General features: G+C 39.3%; 1 protein-coding gene across 6 annotated transcripts in view; it reads right to left on the reverse strand.

Moving 5' to 3' along the window:
* Nucleotides 1-25433, reverse strand: part of usp6nl (USP6 N-terminal like) — a 151124-nt gene that overhangs the window by 63625 nt on the left and 62066 nt on the right. For 5 of the 6 annotated variants that reach the window (XM_078419492.1, XM_078419489.1, XM_078419490.1 and 2 more), the window contains 2 exons: nt 10895-10968; nt 2573-2655 (listed from right to left, as the gene is read on the reverse strand). In XM_078419492.1, the coding sequence (XP_078275618.1) occupies nt 2573-2655; nt 10895-10968 (157 nt within the window). The remainder of the gene's footprint in view (nt 1-2572; nt 2656-10894; nt 10969-25433) is intronic. The other variant, XM_078419494.1, reaches the window with a different exon arrangement.

Consider the following 25433-nt stretch of genomic DNA (forward strand, 5'->3'; position numbering starts at 1 on the left):
TAAAACAAAATAACAATCACATCCACAGCACACAATTCACGAGTTTGAACAACATCAAATGCAAAATTTTAATTGCATCAACACTTGAAAATAATCTGATCTATTATGTAAAGCGCAATTATTAAAAAGGTAAAGGTTTGACCCACTGTGCTGTTAAATGCACCAAGCATTCCATACAAAACTGTTTTATTTTCTTACAAGGGGAGCACGGGGATTCCATGATTTACAAATGTTCTATATGGATATTTGCTCTATTGCAATTGACTCTTGGGGCTACAGGTTTGGAGATTTTTCACCATAACAACATGCATTCCAAGGTTCACCCATAATGTAATTTATAATGCTTCCTCACATGCCATTTTAACTGTTGTGCATTCTTCAAGATGACTTCAAAGTGCCCTAGCAGTAGATGAACAGAGAACCACCCAAATATTCGTCGATGACCTCTCCAGCCTCCTAGGAATATTTGCGGGAAGAACTCTTGTCGTCACCATCTCTGCAGGCTCCATCAAGTTCTGACTAAGCAGCACCGCCATCATCCCAATATTGGTGACTGCTCTGCTCTCACCGCTACCACCTCTATCTCGACATGCAGAGCCAACACAAATAAGGTGCACCAATGGACCATTGGCCCCGTGTGCTTACTTTTTCCACACTTGTCATTCTCATTTCTCCCCTCTGCCATCGGGCAAAAAATACAAAAAGCTTTATTCAGGAACACCTATCTGCCAACGAACTTCTGATCAATCCTCCCATAAGCTAAGGTGCAATCTCAATCCTCCAAACTACCTCATTGCAGATCTTGGACTTTTTCCTCTGTAACTATAACACTATAATGCTGTAATACTATATTTTATTTAGTTTAGAGTTACAGTGCAGAAACAAGCCCTTTAGCCCACCGAGTCCACGTGGACCAACGATCACCTCACACTCTAGCACTATCCTGCACACTAGAGACAAGTTATAATTTAACCTAAGCCAATTAACCTACAAACCTTTATTTCTTTCTATCATTTTATTTCGTACATGTTAAAAGACATCAATTAAAAAACAAAATAAACCAAAAACAACAGAAGAAATACAAAGAATTTCATCCATTACTTAACGTCTTTACATGTGCGAAAAGGAGTAGGAAGAAGTGTGAACTTATTTAATCCTACCCCCATTCCCTAATCAATATTTATCAAGTATTATCTATAATAACTAATACCTAAAATACATATATAACTACATATATACTCACTCACCCCTACAATCATATGAATATACCTATTTACACAATAATGTCTATATTAACTACATCTGATATATATATACATACATTAGGCCAATCATTTATTTAAAATTCCTGGTGAATGGAGAATGTTGCTCTTTTCATCAGTGAAAATCAGTGTTGTAAATTGAGAACACGTATACAAAGAATTAATGGTGTTATAATGAAACGTAACTCTTCAAGGAATGATTAGTCTACTCTTTTATTTCCCATAGTTATCTCAAGTTTTTAATTCATTCAAAAATGTCGACATTGTTGGCACTTGTGCCTGAACCGAGAGACTTCTTAGCCATATCAGGGAGCCATTGAGTCAAATAAATGGAAGTGTCTGGATTAACAGAGTGAAAGTCATAGAATCTGGAAACAGGCCCTTCTGCCCAACTAGCCCACATCAACCAACATGTCCCAGTAATCCCACCTGCCTGCGTTTGGCCCATATCCCTCTTAACCTACCCGATCCATGTACCTGTTTCAATGTTTCTTAAACCTTGCGATAGTACCCAACTATACTATCTACTCCGGCAACTCGTTCCATACACCTACCAACCTTTGTGTAATAAAGTTACCTTTAAATCGTTCTCCCCTTATTTTAAACCCATGTCCTTTGGTTCTTGATTCCCCTACCCTGGGCACGACTGTGGGTTTGGGGCCAAAGAGAAGAAAAATGGAAAAACTTCTTCCTCCAAAAGATATTGGTGAACTAAATGCTTTTTTTTTTATGGGAACCTAGTAACTTCATGAATACTGAAATCCAGATATGTGTTATTTCAATTTAAATGCCCCAAAGTAATCCCCAGATAAGTGAAAGGAGAAAGTTTCAGGTCAGTGAGAGCCCTTATCAAATAGTAACATAATTTTTAAAAAGCGCAAAGGAATCATGAATATGGTACTTTTTGGAATAGGTAAGGGAAACCTAAGGGAAGCATACTTATAGTTAGATATGCTTATCCTTTAAAATGCATTGAGCCCAGAAATCAAATGAAATGAATGAAGCACAATGTACATAAGTCTATGAGTATTTACAATAGTTAAACACGATAGAAAATCTGCTCAATTGCAAACACAGCACTTTTCACAATGTTCCCTTTGGAATAGATCAATGACTTGACTGTGAATTTATTGCATTAGTGATGATCTCAGCTGTAAATAAACCAGTGCTCTCTGACAGGATTTACTGAACTACATAAGTTCCTGAAGAATCCAATCTTTTTTTGTCAACATACTTTTCTGTGCAAAAATAATCGTTCCACATTAATCACCAAATGAAAAAGAGCTTCTAAAAGAAATGCTGTGCCTTACTGTAGAAAACCAAATCGATCAGTGATCTTATAAATATGGAAGTCTGCATCTTCCCATGGATCGATCTTTGCACCTTCCCGTCCCTGAAATAAACAACAAACATGGTCTTCAATAAGGTTATCAGGCACTTAGCTCCAAAGGAATATGTTGAGGGGAAAGGGTAAGGCATAGGCATGAATGCCTTTTTAGATTTCAGGCTTCCTTGCAGATTAATGAGTCAGACACTAGAAATGTGAAGGGTTCAATTGCTGTACAAGAACACTGATGCAAAGCAAGAATAATACTCCCAGACTCTCCATCTGTACTAGATTTTTTTAACTTGACTCGTCCAAAGAGCCTAACTCTTCCCCAGTTTTAATTATTTCATCAATTCTTTCCAACTATTTCTGCCGCAGTTTAATCCTTTGAAAAGATTTTGAATAGATAGCAATGGGTCACTTGTCAGGGAAATTATTTCCTCTCTAATCTTAACTAATGAAGAAGGGTTCCAACCTGAAATGTCACCTATCCACGACCAGCAGAGTTACTCTAGCTCTGCGTTTCATATTGAAATAGTTATGTTAATCCTGGCATCAATTTGACCTATCAAACTTTAGTTTTCATCAGAGTCTGTCAGAATGATAAATAACAGCCTTATTGACATAATCCACAAGATCAATGGGGATGGGTCACACCCCAAAGCTTCACCCATTCCTTCTCTCCAGAGATGCTGCCTGTCGTACTGAGTTACTCCAGCATTTAGTGTCTATCAATGGTGCTATTTTGATTCAGCTGTTTGTTCATCTGCCCTTTGGTCGACGTTTCAGGTCGATCAAATCCCGAACAAACAGACTTAAGAACAGTTTTTACCCCAGGGCCATACGAGAACTGAACACTACCTTCTGCACTAGGCAACACTGTTAAAATTTTTGTACTTAATATAATTGTATTTATTTGTTTTTACATTTATTGCACATATGTTTTTACGCACCGTCAGGATTGGCTATTTTTTAAATTTCGGTGTACTCGTTGCAATGACAATAAATGAATATTATTATTATTATATTATTCAGGTGATGGTTGCACAAAGCTGTAAAATAAGACCTGCAATGCCCAGCGGATATGGACTCTTCCCTCCTCCACCAATCCTGCAATTATCCAATTGCGATAAAACTTGAAAAAAGCTTTGAAACTTGTTCCCACCACAAGCACGAGATGAAAACAAAATTAAGGAATAGAAACTTAAAGAGAAATGTTGTGGAGTGCAGCAACAGAAAAATAAATGTTGATATGCATTTTTTCAGCATTATATCACAAAATGAGCTCACATCATGCAGGATAGTGATTAATCATTAGGATCATAAGGGACAGGAGAAGAATTAGGCCATTCGGCCCATCAAGTCTACTCTGCCATTCAATCATGGCTGATATATCTCTCCCTCCTAACCCCATTCTCCTGCCTTCTCCCCATAACCTCTGACACCTGTGCTAATCAAGAAACTATCTATCCAGCTCTGCCTTAAATATATCCACTGACTTGGCCTCCAGCCTTCTGTGACAAATAATTCCAGATTCACCACCCTCTGACTAAAGAAATTCCTTCTCATCTCCTTCCTAAAAGAACATCCTTTAATTTGGAATCGCTACGCTACACTGAGATTCAGTATTAATCGAGCAAATCAAAATAAGATATCTCTGCTTACAAAGGTGAATGATGGAGCACATATAATAACAGTTTGGTTTGATAAAAACATATGTGCATGTCGACCTATACAATTTCAGATGTGTTTAAAGTCAAGTGTGCTAGTTCGAGATATCACTAACTAGTTAAATAAACAATGTGGTGTTAATAGTTATTTGAGGTTCACAGACCAGAGTCAACTCAAAAGTCAAGCATCCACAATACTCCGTAAATGCTTCGAATTTCGATTGTTTACGATATAATCATTTTGAAATAAATTTCTAATCAATGACAGAAAGTGTTTCAGTCATGTTTGCTTAAGTCACTGAAGGCACTTGTAACAATCCACAACTACTTCAGTTGTCTCCAAGACCTTGTGCACTAGCTAAAGTTGAACACAACACCTGTCCACCTGGCACTTTATCAATGTTTATTGCAACTTCCCTGCTTTTGGACACTGCCTCCTTTGCCAAACCCAAAAATCCCTCATTTTTTCCAACAAGTACCTTCTAATCTTGACATTACCACAGTCAAGAATTTGCGTACTAGCACCTCAAAATTTCTGTTCTTGCCTTTTCGAATAACATCATTTAGATGGCAGGGTATGGCCCCAACATAGAGTCATGGAAGATAGGCACAAAATGCTGGAGTAACTCAGTGGGACAGGCAGCATCTCTGGAGAAGGAATGGGTGATGTTTCAGGTCGAGACCCTTCTTCTGAATCTGCAGTTCCTTCCTACTCACAGTCACAGAGTCATACAGCATGGAAACAGGTACATCAGCCCAACTTGCTCACACCAGCCAACATGTCCCATCTACACTAGTTCCACCTGTCTTTGGGCCATATCCCTCTAAACCTATCCTATCCATGTACCTGTCAACATGTTTCTTAAACATTGACATAGTATCCACCTCAACTGCCTACTCTGGCAGCTCTTCCATATATAGACCACCCCTAAAAAAAGTAACCCCTAACCCCTCTTTGCCCCCCTCATCTTAAACCTATGTCCTCTGGTTCTCCATTCCCCTATTCTGGGCATTCACTCAATTTATTCCTCTCATATTTCTCAACATCTCTCAAATATTTTGTTGGATTATGGCCCTGATCTGTGTTCCACATATTGTTGGTCCCATCACAAATGGATAGGCGATCTAAGCTCTGCCCCGTCTTACTGCCCAGCATTTAATATCTGACTGCCCAATTTAAAATGACTAATGGTTTGAGCCTTTGTTTGTTTGGTCAGCTTCCTCCTAGCCCAGCATGCTATAGATTCTCATGGTGAGTCAGGAGTATTTTTGTTGAATCTGCAAAGCCCCATGAACAGAGTGGGAACGTATCGTGGCTACTGTGCGAGTATCACAGAAACCAACGACTAGGAAGCACATGTCCAAAATACCACAAAGCGAGCGAGTTAATTAACCTATAGAATTTTAGTAAAATTTGAAATTAAATCAGCATTTGGTGCAAAAACCTATTTCGTCTGCTAACACATTCAAAGAAGGTGTTCTGACATTTTACCAATAACCTAAAACTACTTTCAGACTTAGCAATGAATTACTTTCAGATTTAGAACTCTTCATTCTCCAATCGAATGCTTTGTCAAAGTAAAGATGAGCAATCAATATTATATTTCTCAACTGAAATCTCTTTTCTCAGTTATCTCAGTTATTGATGCAAATGAAACATACTTCTTCAAATTTTACCTTGAAAAGAAAGAAATCAAACCCTTTTAATTTAGCTTAGTTTAGAAATAGAGCATGGAAACAGGTCCTTCAGCCCACTGAGTCTGCGCCAACCAATGATTACCCGTTCACTTGTTCAATGTTATCCTAGTTTTGCCTGCACATCAGGGGCAATTTAGAGGCCAATTCACCTACAATCCTCAATGTCACCCATTCCTTCTCTCCAGAGATGCTGCCTGTACTGCTGAGTTACTCCAGCATTTTGTGTCTCTCTTGAGAGTAATTCAGCATCTAAGTTCCTTCTTTGTACGTTCTCCGTGTAGGTTTGCTTAGGGTGCTCCAGTTTCCTCCCACATTACAAAGAATGTGGGAGGAAACTGGAGCACCCTAAGCAAACCTACACGGAGAAGGTACAAACTCCATACGGACAGCACCCATAGTTAGGATCAAACACCGGTCTCTGGCTCTGTAAGGTAGTAGTAACTCTACCATTGCACCACTTTCTCAACCCCCCCCCCCCCCCCACCCCCACCACAGTTTAGCAGGAGACTTTTAAATTTGTGTCTGTTTAGATTGTAAACAAAGATATTTCCTGAATCACTTCTACTTAGGACTGCTGTTAATGGCCTTTTATGGGTAAATGAGATCACAGTAATTTGCAACATTCCTTTGAAGTGAAATAACACTCATCAGTTTAGTTTCACCCAGCAAGTACAACAATATTTTAACATGAGATCACAAATCAAACAGTTAATCTCACCAGCAAGAAACAACCTTGACAGAAACTTCCTGGTGGAAAGTACTATCCTGGTCTTTATGCAGTAGAAGGTGACCAAGTCTTTAAAGAACAGCAGTCAGTTGAAGCTTCACTCAACTGCTTAGGGCAACATATGTCTACTGAACCGCAAAAGTAGAAGGCAATGAACAGACCTCGAAGCAATCTCACATCCAAAAAGATGATGTCAAAGTTTTGAACTGTCCCTGTATTCAGAGGTTGGCGTTACAGGTGGGGGTGGAGGTCACCATGAAGAATCTAATGTTGAACGATGGCAGCCCACATCATGTAAATGTTTGCAACTACCTCCAGCCGGGTTCACCAAAATGGATGCATAGGAAGGAACTGCAGATACTGGTTTACACCAAAGATAGACACAAAAAGCTGAAGTAACTCAGCGGGTCAGGGGAAAGGGAAACGAACGATGTAGAAGGCACATAGAACAAATGATTGAAAGATATGCAAAAAGCAACAATGTTCAAGGAAAGGTGGACCATTGCTGGCTGTGGGTTAATGAGTTGTATCTTGTTTCCCTTTCCCCTGAAGAAGGGTCTCTTTTTCTGTGTATTAACCAGCATCTGCAGTTCTTTGTTTCTACATCCAATTCATTCTCAAGAATATAACAAAAGCTGCGGACCTTGTAAGGGTCTGGCTAGAGTGATGAGAAGAGTGTGCCAGGGCAAAGTACAGCTCTCAACAAGCCGTTTCAGCAGGGCGGCAACAATGACATATATCTAACAACCTGGAAAACTGCCCAAGTATGTCATGCTCTCAAGCTCAGGACAAATCCAATCTGGTCAATGACTCACTCGACATTCCACTCTCAATCAGTAACGTGACAGGAGGTTTTGTCGTTCATGATAACAAGCAGCACTTACTCACCAGCAACCTGCTCAATAATGTTCTGTTTGGGTTTCAGCAGATCAGTTGCCATAGACATTGTAGTAACCTATCATCAAAATATGGAGCAAAGAGCAAAAAAAAGTCACCTATTACTTTTCTCCAGAAATGCTGTCTGACCCGCTGAGTTACTCCAGCATTTTGTGTCTATCTTCGGTGTAAACCAGCATCCTGCAGTTCCTTCTCACACATTCCAAATAACAACATGGATGTTGAAAATCTAATGCAGCCTTCCTCTAACCACCCCGTTGATGCTGATTTTGACACGGCACGATGTAATTTAAACTCATAAGCACAAAATGCTATAAATACTCCATACCAGACTCCATCAATGGAGAAAGAAACTAATAATTCCTTTTTATCAATGCCCTTTCATTAGCGTTTTCAATATGAAGGCGCAAACCAGAAAAACTATAAACAGAAAAGAAAATGCGAGAAGGAACCAAAAAGAACATGAACTTGTACGTCCAGCCTAGACCAGAGAACAAATGCAAAGAACAAACCTAGAACAAAACACGAATGCATGGCTGCATTTACACATATTGAAGCTGAGCAGCGATGGTGGGGTTTAGTGTGTTAGGCAGGAAAATTAAACAAATCTCAAACTGAACTACAGTAACTCTGTCTTTTTTAGAATTAGTTGAATAAGATAAATAACATGTCTGTTAACATAAAGACCATCAACAGGAAATTCCAAAAACATCTAATCTCAAACCAAATCAAATAAAGAAATGATTGAAGAGCCCTGTAACAGGATGTTGAACTATTTAAGTCATCAGCAGGAGCAGTCACGCTGCACATCAGCACTAATGATTAAAGAAATACAAATTAGCTGTGCGTCACAAAGAGCACAGCGTATTAGCAAAGCGTACAACTTAGGAGCAAAAGACCACTGAGCCTCAAATACCCACACTGCCAATTAATAAAATCATGGTTGATCTGACAGTAAAGAACTCCATATTGTCAACCGGTCAAGACAACTATTCACCCCAAAAAAAGACACAAAGTGCTGGAGTAACTCAGCAGGACAGGCATTGTCTCTGAAGAACATGGTTTGGTGACATTTCGGATCGCAACCGTTCTTCAGGCTGATTGAATCAGTCTGAGTCCCTGGAACAAAGGCCAATTAAAATCTTCTGGTAAAAAGGCCTAATTTTTTTCTTGAATTCATTTGAAAAAATTAACACTGGGGAAGTTTTACATTTCAAAATAGTTGTCACGGTGGGAATAAGGCACTTTGTGTCTGGCCCCACTGCCTATATATATATATATATATATATAGACTGGTTATATATATAATTTATATTAGACCAAGTGGACCCGTTGGGCCCAAACCTCTCCTGCATTGGTGCAGCACCCTCTCCTACCCCCCTCCCTCCTCCCCTCTCTCCGCCCCTCCTTCCCTCCTTATTCTCCCTCCTTCCCTCCTTATTCTCCCTCCTCCCCCTCTCTCCCCAGGAGATAGATTTAAACTTTAAAATGTGAATAACTTATAACACCAATATAAATATAAATAGAAAAAATATAACACCAATTTCAATAAAACTACCATTTTTACCATTAAAGTGCGTAAGGTGGGCCTAAAATTGTCGCGCTATCATGTACCGTTTTGGCTGAAGTTCAGTCACAAACAAGATAACAAAGGAGAGTTTTAGTATATAAATAGATAGATATCGGCATATAACCCATGTCCCTTCCCACAGTTTTGCCAGATCCATTATTCCGAAGATATAAAACCCAAAACATCTATTCAAGGATGAAAGAATTTAAAAAAATGGCCATTGACCTGTCACCATCACTTTAGCCATCATACAAATGTTGGATGTATTGTCTGGGATGTGATTCAAGGTCAGTATCGCTTTCCTACCTGTTCCCTATAACCCTCAACTGACATGCAGACCACAATCCTGTCCATCAGAGCCTTTGAATGCTAATATTAATTGTCTTTACGGCTCTCTGCGGTCCTCAGAAAAGAAATACTTTCTCACCTCAGTCTTAAATGAGCGATTCCTTATTTTGAAACTCGGCAATGATTTTGTGATTCCTTCACGATGGGAAGCATCTTCTTTGCATCGACCCTGTCAAGCATCCTCATTAACGTCTCATCGAGTCTTCTTCACTCAGCTTCTAAATTCCAATGAGCTCAATCTATTCAAATGTTCCTTATTGATCAACTGGCTTGGGACCAGCTCCATCCAAGACCTCAAGAAACCGCAGAGAATTGTGGACGCAGCCCAGACCATCACACAATCCAACCACCCTTCCATTGACTCCATTAATACTTTGCGCTGCCTCACCAAGAGCACCAGCATAATCAAGGCTGAGTCGCACACTGGCCACTCCCTCTTCTCCCCTCTCCCATCAGGCAAAAGGTATAGAAGTATGAAAACACACACCTTCAGATTCAGGGACAATTTCTTCCCAGCCGTCATCAGGCAACTGAACCATCCCACCAACAACCAGAGAGCAGTCCTGAACTACTATCTACCTCATTGGGTACTCTTGGACTAGCTTTGATCGGACTTTACTGGATTAGCATTAAACATTATTCACGTTATTCCCTTTATTATGTTGCTGTACACTGTGGATTGCTCGATTGTAATCATGTAATGTCTTTCCGCTGGCTGGTTAGCACGCAAAAGCTTTCCACTGTACCTTGGTACACGTGACAATATACTCAAACTCAACTCTTTTACCCAGGAATTGTAAATGCGTGCACATAATTTAAAAAAATATTGTAAATTAGTTCAGGGTTTGATACAAAGATAATTAACTGGCGTAACAATTACCAACTAGTTGTCAAAAAGGATGTCCTACAAATAGAGATACTAATGTGATGTATTACCATATCCATTGGCCTAATAGAACTGCTCAGTCTGTTCACCACCTCTATAAAAAGACTGTGCACATAATCAGTTTCTCTTGATGGTTCTACATATATCCAGGTGTAAATGGTAGAAAACCACACAAAGTGCATACATGAACATTGTTACATGAAACTTAGCCTTTAAAAATATTGCCAGGAATAAATTGCAAAGATTATTAAATAGAAGATAAAAGACAGGAAAACGTACATAATGTTGGGTAACATATCCAATATTCTTCATGAACAGTCCATGTTTTATACTAATTACAGACATTGTTAATTAGTTTTGATAGATTCCAAAGAAAAGAAATGTACTAAGATAAGCTAAACTAAAAAAGGGGAGAAAATCTATTTTTTCATTGAATTGGCAGAGTATTCCAACAAGGAGCAATATTTTTTTTTAAATCTAAAATATAGTACACATTGAAAATACTTGACCTTGTCATACTTTGATACTATTTCAGCACGTTCGTGGGCATGATTTCCAGTTGTATCATGTTTTACATCTGGATCTGCAAACAAACCAGAAAAGAAATGAGCCAGCTTTTCAAATGTTCCTGGTATTTAATGAAAATTACAAAATACAATTTTGATATCAGCTGCTTTCTCTCAAGTAGCTTTACAGAATGGAAATCGGCAGAGAAGAACACGAGTCTTAACTGCCGCTCAAGTTATCCATGGTTACACCATGATTTTACCACAATTCCCACATAATTTTCCTGGATTCCTTTAGACAACCCAACAGATGCCTTTAGACAACCCAACAGATGCCAGAGCACGTTCACTAACAAAAATATTCTCAATGGACCTCGGTGTATCAACTTTGGGATGACTGCTGTTTGCACATGACCTGGGAGTAGGACACAACCAATATGTAATGAATTCAGATTTTTTTTTTAAAGTCTCAGATTATTCATCATGGATTTTCAATTATTAAATACTGGATGTCATACTTCAATAATGGCAAGTCAATCCATATATTATTAAAGTTAAACAAATTAAATAAAACTATGTTCTGAAAAATCTAATCATTTTCCTATGTTCTGACATCTGCTTACAATAATGGAACAAAGATTATTCTCTTGAAGGTTTCGAGTATGACATTTGACAAGTTCCATCATGGTAGGTTAATCCATGGTAGATCCATGGTGGACTTGGTGCATTGAATGGCTATAGAAGACAAGAGGGTAGTCATGGAGAGGTGTTATTATGACTGAAGGTCTGTGACCAGCTGTGTTGTGTAGGTGCTGGGACATCTTTTTGTTTGTGATACATGATTTGAACAAAATGTGGATGGACTGATCATCAAGTTTGCAGACAATTAAAAAAAAAATGAGGTGTCACTCTAAGAAATCAAATGTAAGGGAGACGTACATGACAGTGCAGTCTTAAGGTGCATTAATGTACAGAGAAATCTTGGACTGAAAGTCCATAGCTAAACAAAAGTGACAGGGGTGGTAAGTAGACGGGATGGTAAAGAAGATATATGGCACGCATGCCTTCATCAGTCAAGGCATGGAGTATAAGAGTCAGGAAGTCATGTTGCAGCTTTATAAAACTTTGGTTTAGCCACATTTGCAGCATTGTGTTCAGTTCTGTTTGCCAGATTGCAAGGAGGATGTGGAGGACTTGGAGGGAGTACAGAAGAGGTTCACCAGGATGTTGTCTGGATTAGAGTGTTAACACCAAGGAAAGATTGGTCAGGCTAGGATTCATTTTCTCTTCGGAGGATGAGGCTAGACCTAATAGAAGTTTATAAAATTATGAGAGATGCAGATAGGATAGATTGCAAGAGCCTTTTTCCAGGTGTGGAAATTTCATAATACAAATGGGCAAAGCTTTAAGATGAGTGGATGAAAGTAGAAAGGTGGCAGGTCTTTTTTTTACATATACACACAGACCGAGAGGCATTTAGATAAGCACGTGAACAGACAGTGAATGGAAGGGTATAGATGATGTGCAGGCAGATGCTTAGTTGGACATCATGGCTGGCATACATATGATGGGCAGAATGGCCTGCATCTATGTTGCAAATGTTCTATGTTCTACATTTAGCACACAAATGCCAAGATTAAAACCCTGCAAAATCTTATGTCTGGTCTCCATTTAATTCTATAGACAAAGAACAGACTTCAGATAGACACAAAAAGCTGGAGTAACTCAGCGAGATCCAAACTCAGTCGAGACCCAAAATGTCGCCCATTCCTTCTCTCCAGAGACACTACCTGTCCCGCTGACATATTCTTTCTCTCCAGACATGCTGCCTGTCCCACTGTTATTCCAGCTTTTTGAGTCTATCTTCGTTTTAAACCAGAATCTGCAGTTCCTTTCTACACAAGAACAAACTTCAGTCTTCTTCATATGGAGCATATCTGAACCCTCAAAACATTCTTCCCTTTTCTCATTTTCAAAGCACATGGCAAAATTGATTAAAAACTATTTCACATTACTTCTATTTTCATTTAAACTCAAACAGCCAAAATGAGCAGAAATATCAATTACTACAAAGACAAATTTCAGGGGTTAACATAATCTACGGATGCAGACCAGGATGTTCTTCATCAGAACAAAGGAAATGCACCAAAGAGCCAATAAGTCCATTTTATTTTTTGTGGAAAAATACCCATCTTGAAACTTTAGAGCGCAAAAGATAAAAAACATTGTAATTGTTCCCTTTGGAAATATTAAGTCGTCAAACTTATTGCCCTACGCATAAGTACGGTGAGGAACAGGGACAATGAAAATCTTGCTTGCAGTAACATCACAGATACATGGACTAAACAACACATAAAACATAAATTATACATATTATACACGGTGAAAAGAACTATGATACCCATATACCAAACTTTCCCCTTCATCAACTAAACCCTGAATGATTATTTGTGTCAGAGTTATACAGCACAGAAACAAGCCCTTTGGCCCATTTTACCCATATCGATAAAACTGTTTATTTCGGCTAGTCTCATTTGTCTGCGTTTGGACCATGTCCTTTAAAACCCATCCCTATCCATGCACCTGTCTAATGGTCTTTTTAATTTAGTTTAGAGACATACAGCGTGGAAACAGGCCTTTCGGCACACTGAGTCCGCAACAATCACCTGTTCACTAATTCTATCCTACACACTAGGGACAATTTACAAAAGCCAATTAACCTACAAACCTGTACATCTTTCGAGTGTGGGAGGAAACCGGAGCACCCAGAGAAAACCCATATGGAAGAATGTACAAATTCTGTACAGACATTGTACTTGTACCCACCTCTTCAGCTTCTTTCTCCATATACCCACCATGCTCTGTGAAAAAGATATCCTTTTTAAATCTTTTGCCTATCATCTTACGGTCCATATCATCCTAAGCATTCAAATGAGCAACGAAACATAACAAGACATTGCTCCTAATTCCACCTAACCACTTCATCAAAATCCTCCACAATGCTATCAAGTTACATGTTTGACATCTATTTATGGAACAACAGAATTATATTTTCCAAAGCCATCTCCTGACAAATTAAAACATTTTCTTGCGGTATACTTGGATTGTTTTCTCTGGAACGCCAGAGGTTGCAGGGCCACATGACAGAAGTATAACATTGAGAGGAATCAATAGGGTAGACAGTCAGAATCTTTTTTCCCCCCAGGGTGGAAATATCAAATGCGAGAGAGCAGAGCTTTCAGATGAAAGGGGCAAACTTTGAAGGAGATGTGCAGGGCAATTTTTTTCTCCACAGAGGGTGGAAAAGGCCTGGAATGCACTGCTGAGTGTGGTGGTGGAGGCAGATGAAATAATGGCATTTGATGAAATTTGGATAGGCATATCGATATTCAGCGAATGGAGGAATATGGATTATGTACAGACAGATGAGAGTTGGTCTTGGCATCATGTCCGGCAAAGACATTGTGCACTGAAGAGCCTGTCACGATGCTATTATCTGTTCTGTGTTCTATACAATCCTCTATCTTCACACTCCCAGATTCTTGTCTCTTGGCCTTCGAATTTAAAATCACTTGATTCCCCAAAAATAGACCTTCCCTTGCTAAATAGCTCTCCAATGTTTGGAACTATGAATGACACAAACCACCATTCACATGAAAATAGTTTACTCAGCAGCAGTGGGCAATGGAAATAACCAGACCAATTACTTCATTAGCTTTGAAATAAAGAAAAAACGAATTTGAGGAAACAACCTTCGCCCATTTTAAAAGCTGAAACTCTACAGTTGATAGCAAGACTAACCATGCACATCCAATACTAAATCAAGCCCCTCCAATTCAATTCCAGGAGATTAACTCTTTCCCTCAAATTCACCTGTGGAATAATTGAAATCTCTGACACAGATAAACAAAAATGGTGCCAATGAAAAATTAAATGTGTATGTTTAATAACATCCAAATTTCTCCATCTTCTTTGGCCAGCCCCACAAACCGCATGTCCTTTTGGACAATCACAGGGCTGGCATACAAAAAAAAATCCAGAGTGAAAATTTGCAATGAAGTAATTGAAAAATACATTAGATCATGCATTGGGCCTTACAGAGAAATGACAACTGCTGCAACTCAAGTGGGTAGATCTCAGAAAGCAAGAACTGAAAGTATTCCAATTCCGTCTGATTCATCGATAACGTGTAGTTCTCCTGTTTCTAACCACTACTTCCCATCTGGTTTGTTTTTCAATACTGAAGATTTCACTTCAGGTAAGCAAATGTTTCACTTCAGAATAAATTCGTATGAACAACATTCTCAAAGTGAAGCTGATCATTTACCGCAACCACTGGTGATGTGCACGCAAGGTTATGAAAATGATCCATCACTCATATTCCCTGCAGATTTTTTTGTAACAAAGAATAATCTGTTACATTTTCCCCCAACGTCAGACTTGATGTATCTACTTCAAATTACTCCAGAACTTTGTGTTTTACTTCACATTGCTGTGGTGACAGAAAGTCTCTCAAATTCTCCATCTCCCAAACTTCTTGCATTGGTTAAATCAATATCTTCATTTATAAACCCATGGGTACTAAACAAGATGGAGAGAACAGGATATGGAATTGACAAGAAGAGTAACATGCTAAATGATTATAGACACAAAAAGCTGGAGTTACTCAGCGGGTCAGGCAGCATGTCTGGAGAAAAGGAATAGCTGACATTTCAGGCCGAGAACCTTATTTTCCTCCAGAGATGCTGCCTGACCGCTGAGTTACTCCAGCATTTTGTGTCTACCTTTGATTTAAACCAGCATCAGCAGTTCTTTCCTACTCATGTATGAAATACACAGCAAACAGCATGCCCTTTTCCCCACTTGAATTCAATGGAAAACCCATTGAGTTAGCTTGTAATGTGTCGGTCCTGCAGATGCTGGTTTACAACGAAGATAGACACAAAATGCTGGAGTAAATCAGTGAGACAGGCAACATCTCTGGAGAGAAGGAATGAGTGTCGTTTCGAGTCGAGACCCTTCTTCAGGCATGTAAAGTGGGTAGAGCGTGAGAGGGTTACCCATGTCCAGTTTAATAAAGAAACTAACTCAGCTTCAGAAAGAGTAGCTTTCTGCCTCACCAACTTCCTTAATATCTTTGAGGAACTAATAGTAAACCCTGAAATACGTTATAAGATTGACCTAAAACATTGCGAATTAATTTAATGCAATTTAAGGGAGAACACCAAAACTTAATAATTGTAGAGAGAGTTGCATAGGCCAAAATGCCCAGAGAATTAATATTGTGATCATGAGTGTGTCTCATAATGATCATAAACTTTGAGGTCAATAAAATAGATTCTTAAATTCAATGTAATTTATTTGCATTCAAAAGAAACACTTCGTGCTGTGCTGCAATCAAAGGCTGCATCACAAAAACTCGATTGAATGAAATTAACTGAATAGTTCAAACACTGACAAAGGACATGTAACAATAGTGTATAAAATAGGAATGATAAATAGCGATTTTGTAAATTCATGATGCTGAATTATTCAAGGAATAATTTCAAAGAGGCACAGGAATCTTAACCGATATGACTCTCAACACAACCAGCACATCAACATAGTCTTAGATCAGTTATTAGCAGCTTCCATGATTACTAAATACTTAATCTTTCCTTGGCTAACTATGTGTGGGATTTACAGAAGCTAATTATAGCCCAAGAAACTGTCAGCCCCTCAATACAGTATTTCACAGTTTGATTCCATCACACCAGAGCCAAGAGTTTCTGCAAACCAAGGTATTTAGATGGGTTGGCATAGTAATGGTATTGTATTTAAATTACAACATATTAGCAAACACACTTTTGGATCTCTGACACACCCACTCCACTGACATCAGTCTGAAGATGGTCTTGGCCCAAAACGTCACCCATTCCTTCTCTCCAGAGATGCTGCCTGGCCTGCTGAGTTACTCCAGCATTTTGTGTCAACACTCTTTGAACCTTCGTATGTGTACAGTGGAGAGCATACTGACTAGTTGCATCACAGACTGGTTCGGTAATTTGGCTGCCCAGGAACAAAGGAGGCTACAGAAAGTGGTGGACGTTGCCCCATCCATTGGAGACATGGAGCTCGCCACCATCTAAGGGATCTGTAGGAAATGTTGCCTCAAGAAGGCAGTTAATGCCAAAGACCCACCCCACCCTGGTCACACTCTCATCTCACTGCTCCCATCGGGAGCCTGGAAATCATTCCCTCCACAATGAACAACAGCTTCTTCTTATCAACAATCAGCGTCCTGAACCACCTTTCACACATCTAACCACAATGCTACCTCGGCAATGAAGTACTATGGATTTTACACTACTAAAGTTGCACTCCCTATTTTGGTTCGCAGTGATATACCTAGAATAACTGATAATTTATTGTACAATTATTGGTCGTGTCGAGTTCACATTGTTGCATCTGACCTACACGATTAGAGCCATAAAGCTTGTTAACTACTTTTTTTGTTCAGCGAGTCCATGCTGAACATTAAGTACCCATATATTAATCAGACACGGCAGAAAAGTAATAAATCTCATAAGGAATACAAATATTTGCATACAGAAAAAAAAAGCAATATAGAATAAAATATTATGTCAATCAAGTTCCTGGTACTTTGAGAAGCATTTGTTTAATCAGGTGGGTGCCAGTGTTAAGATTAATTAGTGGAAAATAAGTGGATGGATAAATTTGATGAAATTGAGTCAAGTGAAAGGAATCAAGAGACCAACTCAATGTTTGGAATTGCTTATCCTTGACTAAAGGATGCTGAGAAAACTTAAATCATCAACTCTTGCAAAACGCGCTCCAGGCTATTATTTACAACTTACACAGAGATCAATTCATACATCTACTGTCCAACAAAATTAGACAAAACAATATGCTCTATTATACTGAAGATAGACACAAAATGTTGGAGTAACTCAGCGGGACAGGCAGCATCTCTGGAGAGAAGGAATGGGTGATGCTTGCTCTATTATACTGTCAAACATCTTGGATTTGCAACTTTTGCTCCCTGATTGAATCTAATCACTGAAAATGTACCACATAGGATTTTTCCATCACATGCATGCTGTTTGAAAAAGTGTTATACGAGCTAATCTCACCTTCTCATACTCATAATCCCATAGATCACTGCTCTTCAAATATATATCAAGTCACATTCAAATTTGATGAGGATTTTTGCCCTTACCACTCTTTCAGGCACTGAATTGCATATTCTTCAATTCTGGGTGAAAATATATTTTGTCATCTCCTCTCTTACTCTTAACCCTTCTACAAACTGCATACGATCTCATGGCTTGTGACCCTTCACCAAAAAAGAATATGGAACCTTCCAATTAAACAAGGCACCTCACTGAGTGTCCTCGCTGTCTGCTGTTACATTGAAAACTGGTGCCAATTCAAACATTCCTCTCAAACATTAATCTTTATTGAAGTTTTTATATATTGTAAAATTTGATTAGTACGGGTGTCAGAGGTTATGGGGAGAAGGCAAGAGAACGGGGTTTTAAGCGAAAGGTAGATCCACCATGATTGAATGGCGGGGTAGACTTGATGTGCCCAATGGCCTAATTCTGCTCCTATCACTTACGAACTTATGAAAATTCTTTGCAAATGTATGCATTTCTCAAATTCTGTACCATCTTTTTGATCAAAGGTGTTTGCCATAAGATCGGGGTTTATTCTTCAACTGTGGATAACAGAGCTTCTTTAGCAGTCTCTTGGGTTTGAGGATTAGTTTTGCACTGACATCGTACCTGTTTCACTTTGGAAACAATATGAATCAGTCAACGGAGAGAAGGAATGGGTGACGTTTCGAGACCCTTCTTCAGACCCGACCCGAAACGTCATCCATTCCTTCTCACCAGAGATGCTGCCTGTAACGTGAGTTACTCCAGCATTTTGTGCCAATCTTCTGTTTTAACCAGCATCTGCAGTTCCTTCTTATACATGAATCGGTCAAATTTTCTTTCCCATATTACTGTTCCAGCTCCATGTTACCTTCCCATTCTTACTTATAAATATAATTCAGATGAAGTTGAAATATTTTCTAAGCACAGCATTGCAACAGAGATTATTGCAAATCTCTGCTTCGATCATTGCAAATCTCTGCTTACAGTTACAGAAAAAGTGCAACGTTCACAATGAGTTAAGTTGGAAGATCAGGCCACAACCCTAGTTTATGGGAGGACTGTTCAGTAGTCTGATAACCAAGGGGAAAAAGCTGTACCTGATCTGACAGCATCGATATGGAAGCGACAATCAAAATCTCGTTGTCCTTGTACAATGACAATAAAGGATATTGTATTGTGGATGGTGCTTTCAAGATTTTTTTAACTTGATAGGGGGAGAGAGAGAGAGCGAGCGAGCTGTTGGAGACACGCCGAGTTCCCTTACTCTCCTGAGGAAGTAGAGGTGTTCGTGTGCTTTTTTGTCTAGTTCAGGATAAATCTTGGCCTTGGTTTCATTTTTGCACCCATTTTCAGTGCTTCATATTGTTATTATTAGAAATGTAAAATGGAAGTAATTACGACTTAACAATTATGTATAATGAGTTGTTGATTGAGGGTTGTGAACAGAGGTAAATAACAGCAAGTGATTAAAAAGTACAAGGAATACAAAACAGAGCAAAGTGCACATTTATATCACAGGACCATCATTTTCAATCTGTGCACACATGATAAGTGCACAGCCACAGTTAGGGAGTGAAGATAATTCCTCTCATGTCCATTTTGCAAATGCAGTTCTTGTTTCTCTTTTATTCCCAGTGTAGCCTGCAAACTACTCTCTTGAATAAAAAAATGGTGGCTGAGATAATTCAAGAAAGCTGGTCTCTCTCAAATTGACAAAAAAAAATTTTAATTGTCAGTGAACTGTTGCATGTGTTGTAGTTGCCAGAGCTTGGTTCTGAGCAAAACAACTGTCCTCCCACATTTTTTTATCAATTGTCTATCAGTTCATATTGTGTTCTGCTCAAAAGCACATTCACAGTTTATATTCCAGTCTCATTCATATCAATCTGGGCACAGAATCGCAAACATCAAAAGCAGGAGGAAATTAAAGTAGTTTTGCATTTCTATCATACTTGGTAATTGCCCCTTGTAATCATACAGCATAATTTTGGGGCGTCAGGTTTATGAGGTATGTCTTTGGAGAGACAAAATTAGCAATCCTCAGATCCAACAAAAACTCAGCATCGCCTGTAGATTCACATCCAAATTACAAGAGTAATATGATATTTTGTCCTCTGAAGGAGCAGAAAGTCATGAGTTAATCAAGTTTCTGCTGCAGGTGGGAAGGGAGCACTTTGTGATAAAATCGATGGAATTCATTGCCGTGGAGGCCAAGTCATTGGGTATTTTTACAGCGGAGATGATAGGTTCTTGATTAGTACGGGTGTCAGGGGCTATGAAGGCAGGAGTATGGGGTTGAGAGGAAAAAATTGATCAGCCACGAATGAATGGCAGAGTAGACACGATGGGCCGAATGGCCTAATTCTGCTCCTATAAATTATGAACATTCCACCTTAGAAGATATTTGATTGGCAGAGTCTAAATCCTAGAACCTCCTTCCTACCAATCCAGGCAGTTATCTTCTCCTTAAATGCTCATGATAGTTCACCACCAATGTTTCAAGAGCAATTTGGAACAGGCTGCAGACTATGGCCTTGATAGTTACACCCACGTGCCAGAGAAAGGTATAAAGCACGAATTTCATAATATCTTAGTTTCAAAACTCTTAGAGGTAGTAATGAATTCAAAATATGTTCACAAACAAATTTGCAGAGAGCCATTTCAAAATCAAAGTTAGAGGTATTCGAAAGACATGAAGCTTTTCCTACATTACTTTATCCAAAATATTTTAGCCAAAAGGACGCGGAGAAAAAGTATGCTTTCATTTAAGGCAATCTCTTCAATATTAGACTTTCTGAATTCTGAGTAGACAAGGCAAACCTTAAAAAATTGCTCATACCTGTAACCTATATTTCACAACTATATATATTAACATAGCAGAGATGATGTTCTATCCAATGCACAGAAGAAAAATCAAAGCAGTTTACTTTTGTGGAATTACAATGTGAACTAGGATCTACATACTCAAAAAGCCTCCATACCAAACAGCCAGATAGAAAAACAATTTTGAGTGATAAGATGAAAAGAATGCATAAACAATGTAAAAAATGATTTGGCAATTCTTTTCCGAAATTCCCAATGTGTCACTTAACATACAAAACATCACTCTAAGGAACACAGTGACAATTATTTTTCAGAAATTACTGATGCACTGTGGGTTATTTTAGGTATAAGACCACTCCCAGGTGATTGATAGACACAAAGTGCTGGAGTAACTCAGCAGGTCAAGCTGAAGACTACTTTAGTCTGAAGAAGGATCTCGACCCGAAACCTCACATACCCACTTTCTCCAGAGATGCTACCTGATCCACTGAGTTACTCCAGCATTTTGTGTCTAGCTTTGGTGTAAACCAGCACCTGCAGTTCCTTTTTTATTACCTGGGTGATTGATCATGCATTTAACATCTACCATTTGTACAATCTTTTCCTTTTCTTAAACTGTCCTTTGGGATAAAGGATGACTTCCTCGCACGTTTTGAGGATCTGAGGTTCCCCATGAGACCAATAAAAGACCCAGCGATTCTCCCAAAGATGAAGCAGAAGATGCCTGGCTGGTGAGGCATCAGAATAGTTTTGTTGCACTCCCTCCACCATTTAAATTCAGATTCTATGAGTAACTGATGCACCAAGTGTAGATCTCAGTGTCATCGTGACTGCTGAGTCTCCACTTAAAGTAATCATGGACCAGGAATTCCCAAGTCAAATAAGATGGTGCATTTTTTACTCCCAAGCAGGCTTTGAGAACATCTTAAATCATTCCCTCTGTCCACCTGATGATTTATTCCGTGGAAGAGTTCAGAATAGACTGTCTCAGGAGTCTGGGGTCAGGCATGCAGATGACATGACTATTGGCAGGCTATTAAAGGAGATGGACTTAACACTACTAGAGTTTTTCAATGAACATGCATTTAACTTTCCAGGGAGCTCCCCGGTGGCCATCAAGCTATATCTGTTGCCTTTACTCTGCAAAAGCAATTAATATCAAGCCTTGTTACGATGTTGCTCCTGATTTGAGATGGGCTAATTCATTACAGTGTTCATGGTTTATTTATGAGCAGAAGTACAGAGATGCAACATGTGCCCTCAGCACACTACAAAGAAAAATTGGTTTTACCATCTGCTAGCCCAAATAAGATGCAAATCTCTTCTGACACAAGAAAGATAGAGCTGTTATGTTCTTATGTGCTGGAAAAATATCACATTCCCTTTGATAAGTAAAAAAAAAAAAAAATCTGCTTAAGTTTCAAGCTGTTTCAGGAAGATTCAGTCCTGGCAGCCTTGCACATACAAACTGTATATACTTATTTACTTTGCATTATCTTTACACTTCCAAATGCAAGACTTCAAAGTAAAATGTAGTATTCATCTCATAGTGAAGGCTCCATGCATGCTCATGATTTTTTTTTGGAGGCAGGATTTGCTCTAAATTTATGAAATGTGACCTGGATAATATTACAAGCAAAAGATGGACATAAAGTACTGGAGTAACTTAGCGGGACAGGCAGCATCTCTGGAGTGAAGGAATGGGTGATGTTTCGAGACCTCGACCCGAAACGTAACCCGTTCCTTCTCTCCAGAGATGCTGCCTGTCCCGCTGAGTTACTCCAGCATTTTGCATCTATCTTTGGTTTAAACCAGCATCTGCAGTTCCTTCCTAATATTACAAGCAGATCCTTCCTGCACAAGCCCATCCAGCCAGCCATAAAATCATAACAGATCTCCATTGCATATCTGATTTGCCAAATAATCCTCATTTTTCTAGTTTCTTCATGCCCACAAATCTATCAGTCTTAACCTTGATTATGAACACATGTTGCATGTCCACAACTGTCCAAGGTAAAAACATTTAGAATCGCCCGAATCAATAATTTCTCTTCATTAAATGACTGATCCTTTATCCCGAGGATGGGGCCCCTGCTTGTAGACTCACCGACCATTAAGAACCACCTCTGCGCAGTATCTGTGTCAGAAACTGTTACCTAGAAGAACAGAAATACAGGGGAAATGGAAACCCAGGATGTTGTGCTCCAACTCAACTTTGATTAAATGTGTAGGAGGTCTGAAGAAAGGTCTCGACCCAAAACATCACCTATTCCTTTCACTCTGGAGATGCTGCCTGACCTGCTGAGTTACTTCAAAATTGCTTCTCTCTCAACTTTGATTTAATTAGTGAATATTTATAAACACAATAGCTAAAATTAATAATTTACTTATTAACAGAAAATTTTATTTTCTCAAAGCGTCAATGTACATAATATAAAATAATATCAGAGGCGACTTTGAGTGCATGCCGATAGTTTCACTGTGATATCAGAGCCTGCACCAAGCTGGTTGATAGTGTTGGATAGCAATAAGATCAATTTGGTTTATGGTTGAATGCTGAAGATGGAGCACTGGCATGGAAGTAAGTTGTGCTTAAACTTGAAGGCCTGTCCAAAAAGATGTGCTTAAACGACACAAACCAGAACAAAAACGATATCACATTGCAGCTATGTAAAACACTTCAACTGCATGCTTAGAATATACAATACGATAGAACTTTATTTATTTCCAGGAGGGAAATTGATCTGCCAACAATCGTAAAAACACAAAATACACGAAACATGAAATTGAAGTGACGAGTGGAAAGGTTTGGGGGGATGTGCAAAGATTGGGAGGGTGGGGTGGGGTGGGGGGGAAGTCAGTCTCAGTCTACCCCACGACAGAAGAGGGAGGAGTTGTAAAGTTTGATAGCCACGGGGAAGAAGGATCGCCTGTGGCGTTCTGTGGTGATATGTCATCAATAAGAGACACACAAGGGAAGATGTGAAAACTGGATAAATAAAATGTTAACTTTAAACCATGAAGAAAAAGGACACTGATAACGTTTGTGGAACAAAACACAATTTACATACACTAAATTGAACCGATTTTTTTTGGCACAAGATTAATTCTACCAATTAGTTCTGTATTGTGCAAAAAGTCTCAGAAGTAATTCTATTATGTATGTTTTGATTCTGAAAATCCTTCAAGTCTCTATCAAACTTCTCACTTCAAAAACTCTCATTTGACCTGCAAGTACATCTTCCCATCTCCTCCTCTTTCTGCGTTCCGCAGAGACCGTTCCCTCCGTAACTCCCTGGTCCACTCGTCCCTTCCTACCCAAACCACCCCCTCCCCGGGAACTTTCCCCTGCAACCACAGGAGATGCAATGTCCCTTTACCTCCCCCCTCAACTCCATCCAAGGACACAAACAGTCTTTCCAGGTGAGACAGAGGTTCACCTGCACCTCCTCCAACCTCATCTATTGCATCCACTGCTCCAGATGTCAACTTCTCTACATCGGCGAAACCAAACGCAGACTCGGCGATCGTTTCTCTCAACACCTTCGCTCAGTTCGCCTTAACCAACCTGATCTCCCGGTACCTGAGCACTTCAGCTCCTCCTCCCACTCCCAGTCTGACCTTCCTGTCATGGGCCTCCTCCAGTGCCATAGTGAGGCCCACTGGAAATTGAAGGAACAACACCTCATATTTTGCTTGGGCAGCTTGCAGCCCAGCGGTATGAACATTGATTTCTCCAACTTTAGATAGTTCCTCTGTCCCTCTCTTCCCCTCTCTCTTCCCAGTTCTCCCTCTGTCTTCCTGTCTCCATCTATATCCTCTCTTTGTCCCGCCTCCCTGACATTAGTCTGAAGAAGGGTCTCGACCCGAAACGTCACCCATTCCTTCTATCCTGAGATGCTGCCTGACCTGGTGAGTTACTCCAGCATTTTGTGATACCGTCGATTTGTACCAGCATCTGCAGTTATTTTCCTACACTGACCTGCAAGTACTAATCAAAAGATTAAGCCTCTTACAAAGAAATGCTACGAGAGCTGAGAATTGCATGAAGGTCAATGCAGGGCTTCATAAATAAAAACATAATAGATTTTAAAGAAAGTACTTCATCCTCGTCTTCGTCCACATTTGAATGCTTTGGTAAATGCAGCTGGCTTAATTACAATTAAGACAAGAGTTATAAGGTCACAAGTGATAGGAGCAGAATTCAGCCATTTGGCCCATCAAGTTGACTCCACCATGCAATCATGGCTGATCGATCGCTTCATCCTAACCCTATTCTCCTGCCTTACCTGACACTTGGCACCCCTGACACCTGTACTAATCGAGAATCTATCTATCTCTGCCTTAAAAATATCCGTTGACGGCCTCCACAGCCTTCTGTGGCAAAAAATTCAAACAGATTCACCACGCTCTGACTAAAGAAATCCCTCCTCATCTCCTTCCTAAAGGAACATTCTTCAGACGGGTATATATCCATGTACGCTATAACCCCCATGAAATATTATACTGTTGTCTCCAAATAAATGTAATTCTGAAAGTTTTACATGGCTGTGACA

The sequence above is a fragment of the Rhinoraja longicauda genome, chromosome 23, assembly GCF_053455715.1.
Source record: "Rhinoraja longicauda isolate Sanriku21f chromosome 23, sRhiLon1.1, whole genome shotgun sequence".
NCBI classification, from domain to species: domain Eukaryota; kingdom Metazoa; phylum Chordata; class Chondrichthyes; order Rajiformes; family Arhynchobatidae; genus Rhinoraja; species Rhinoraja longicauda.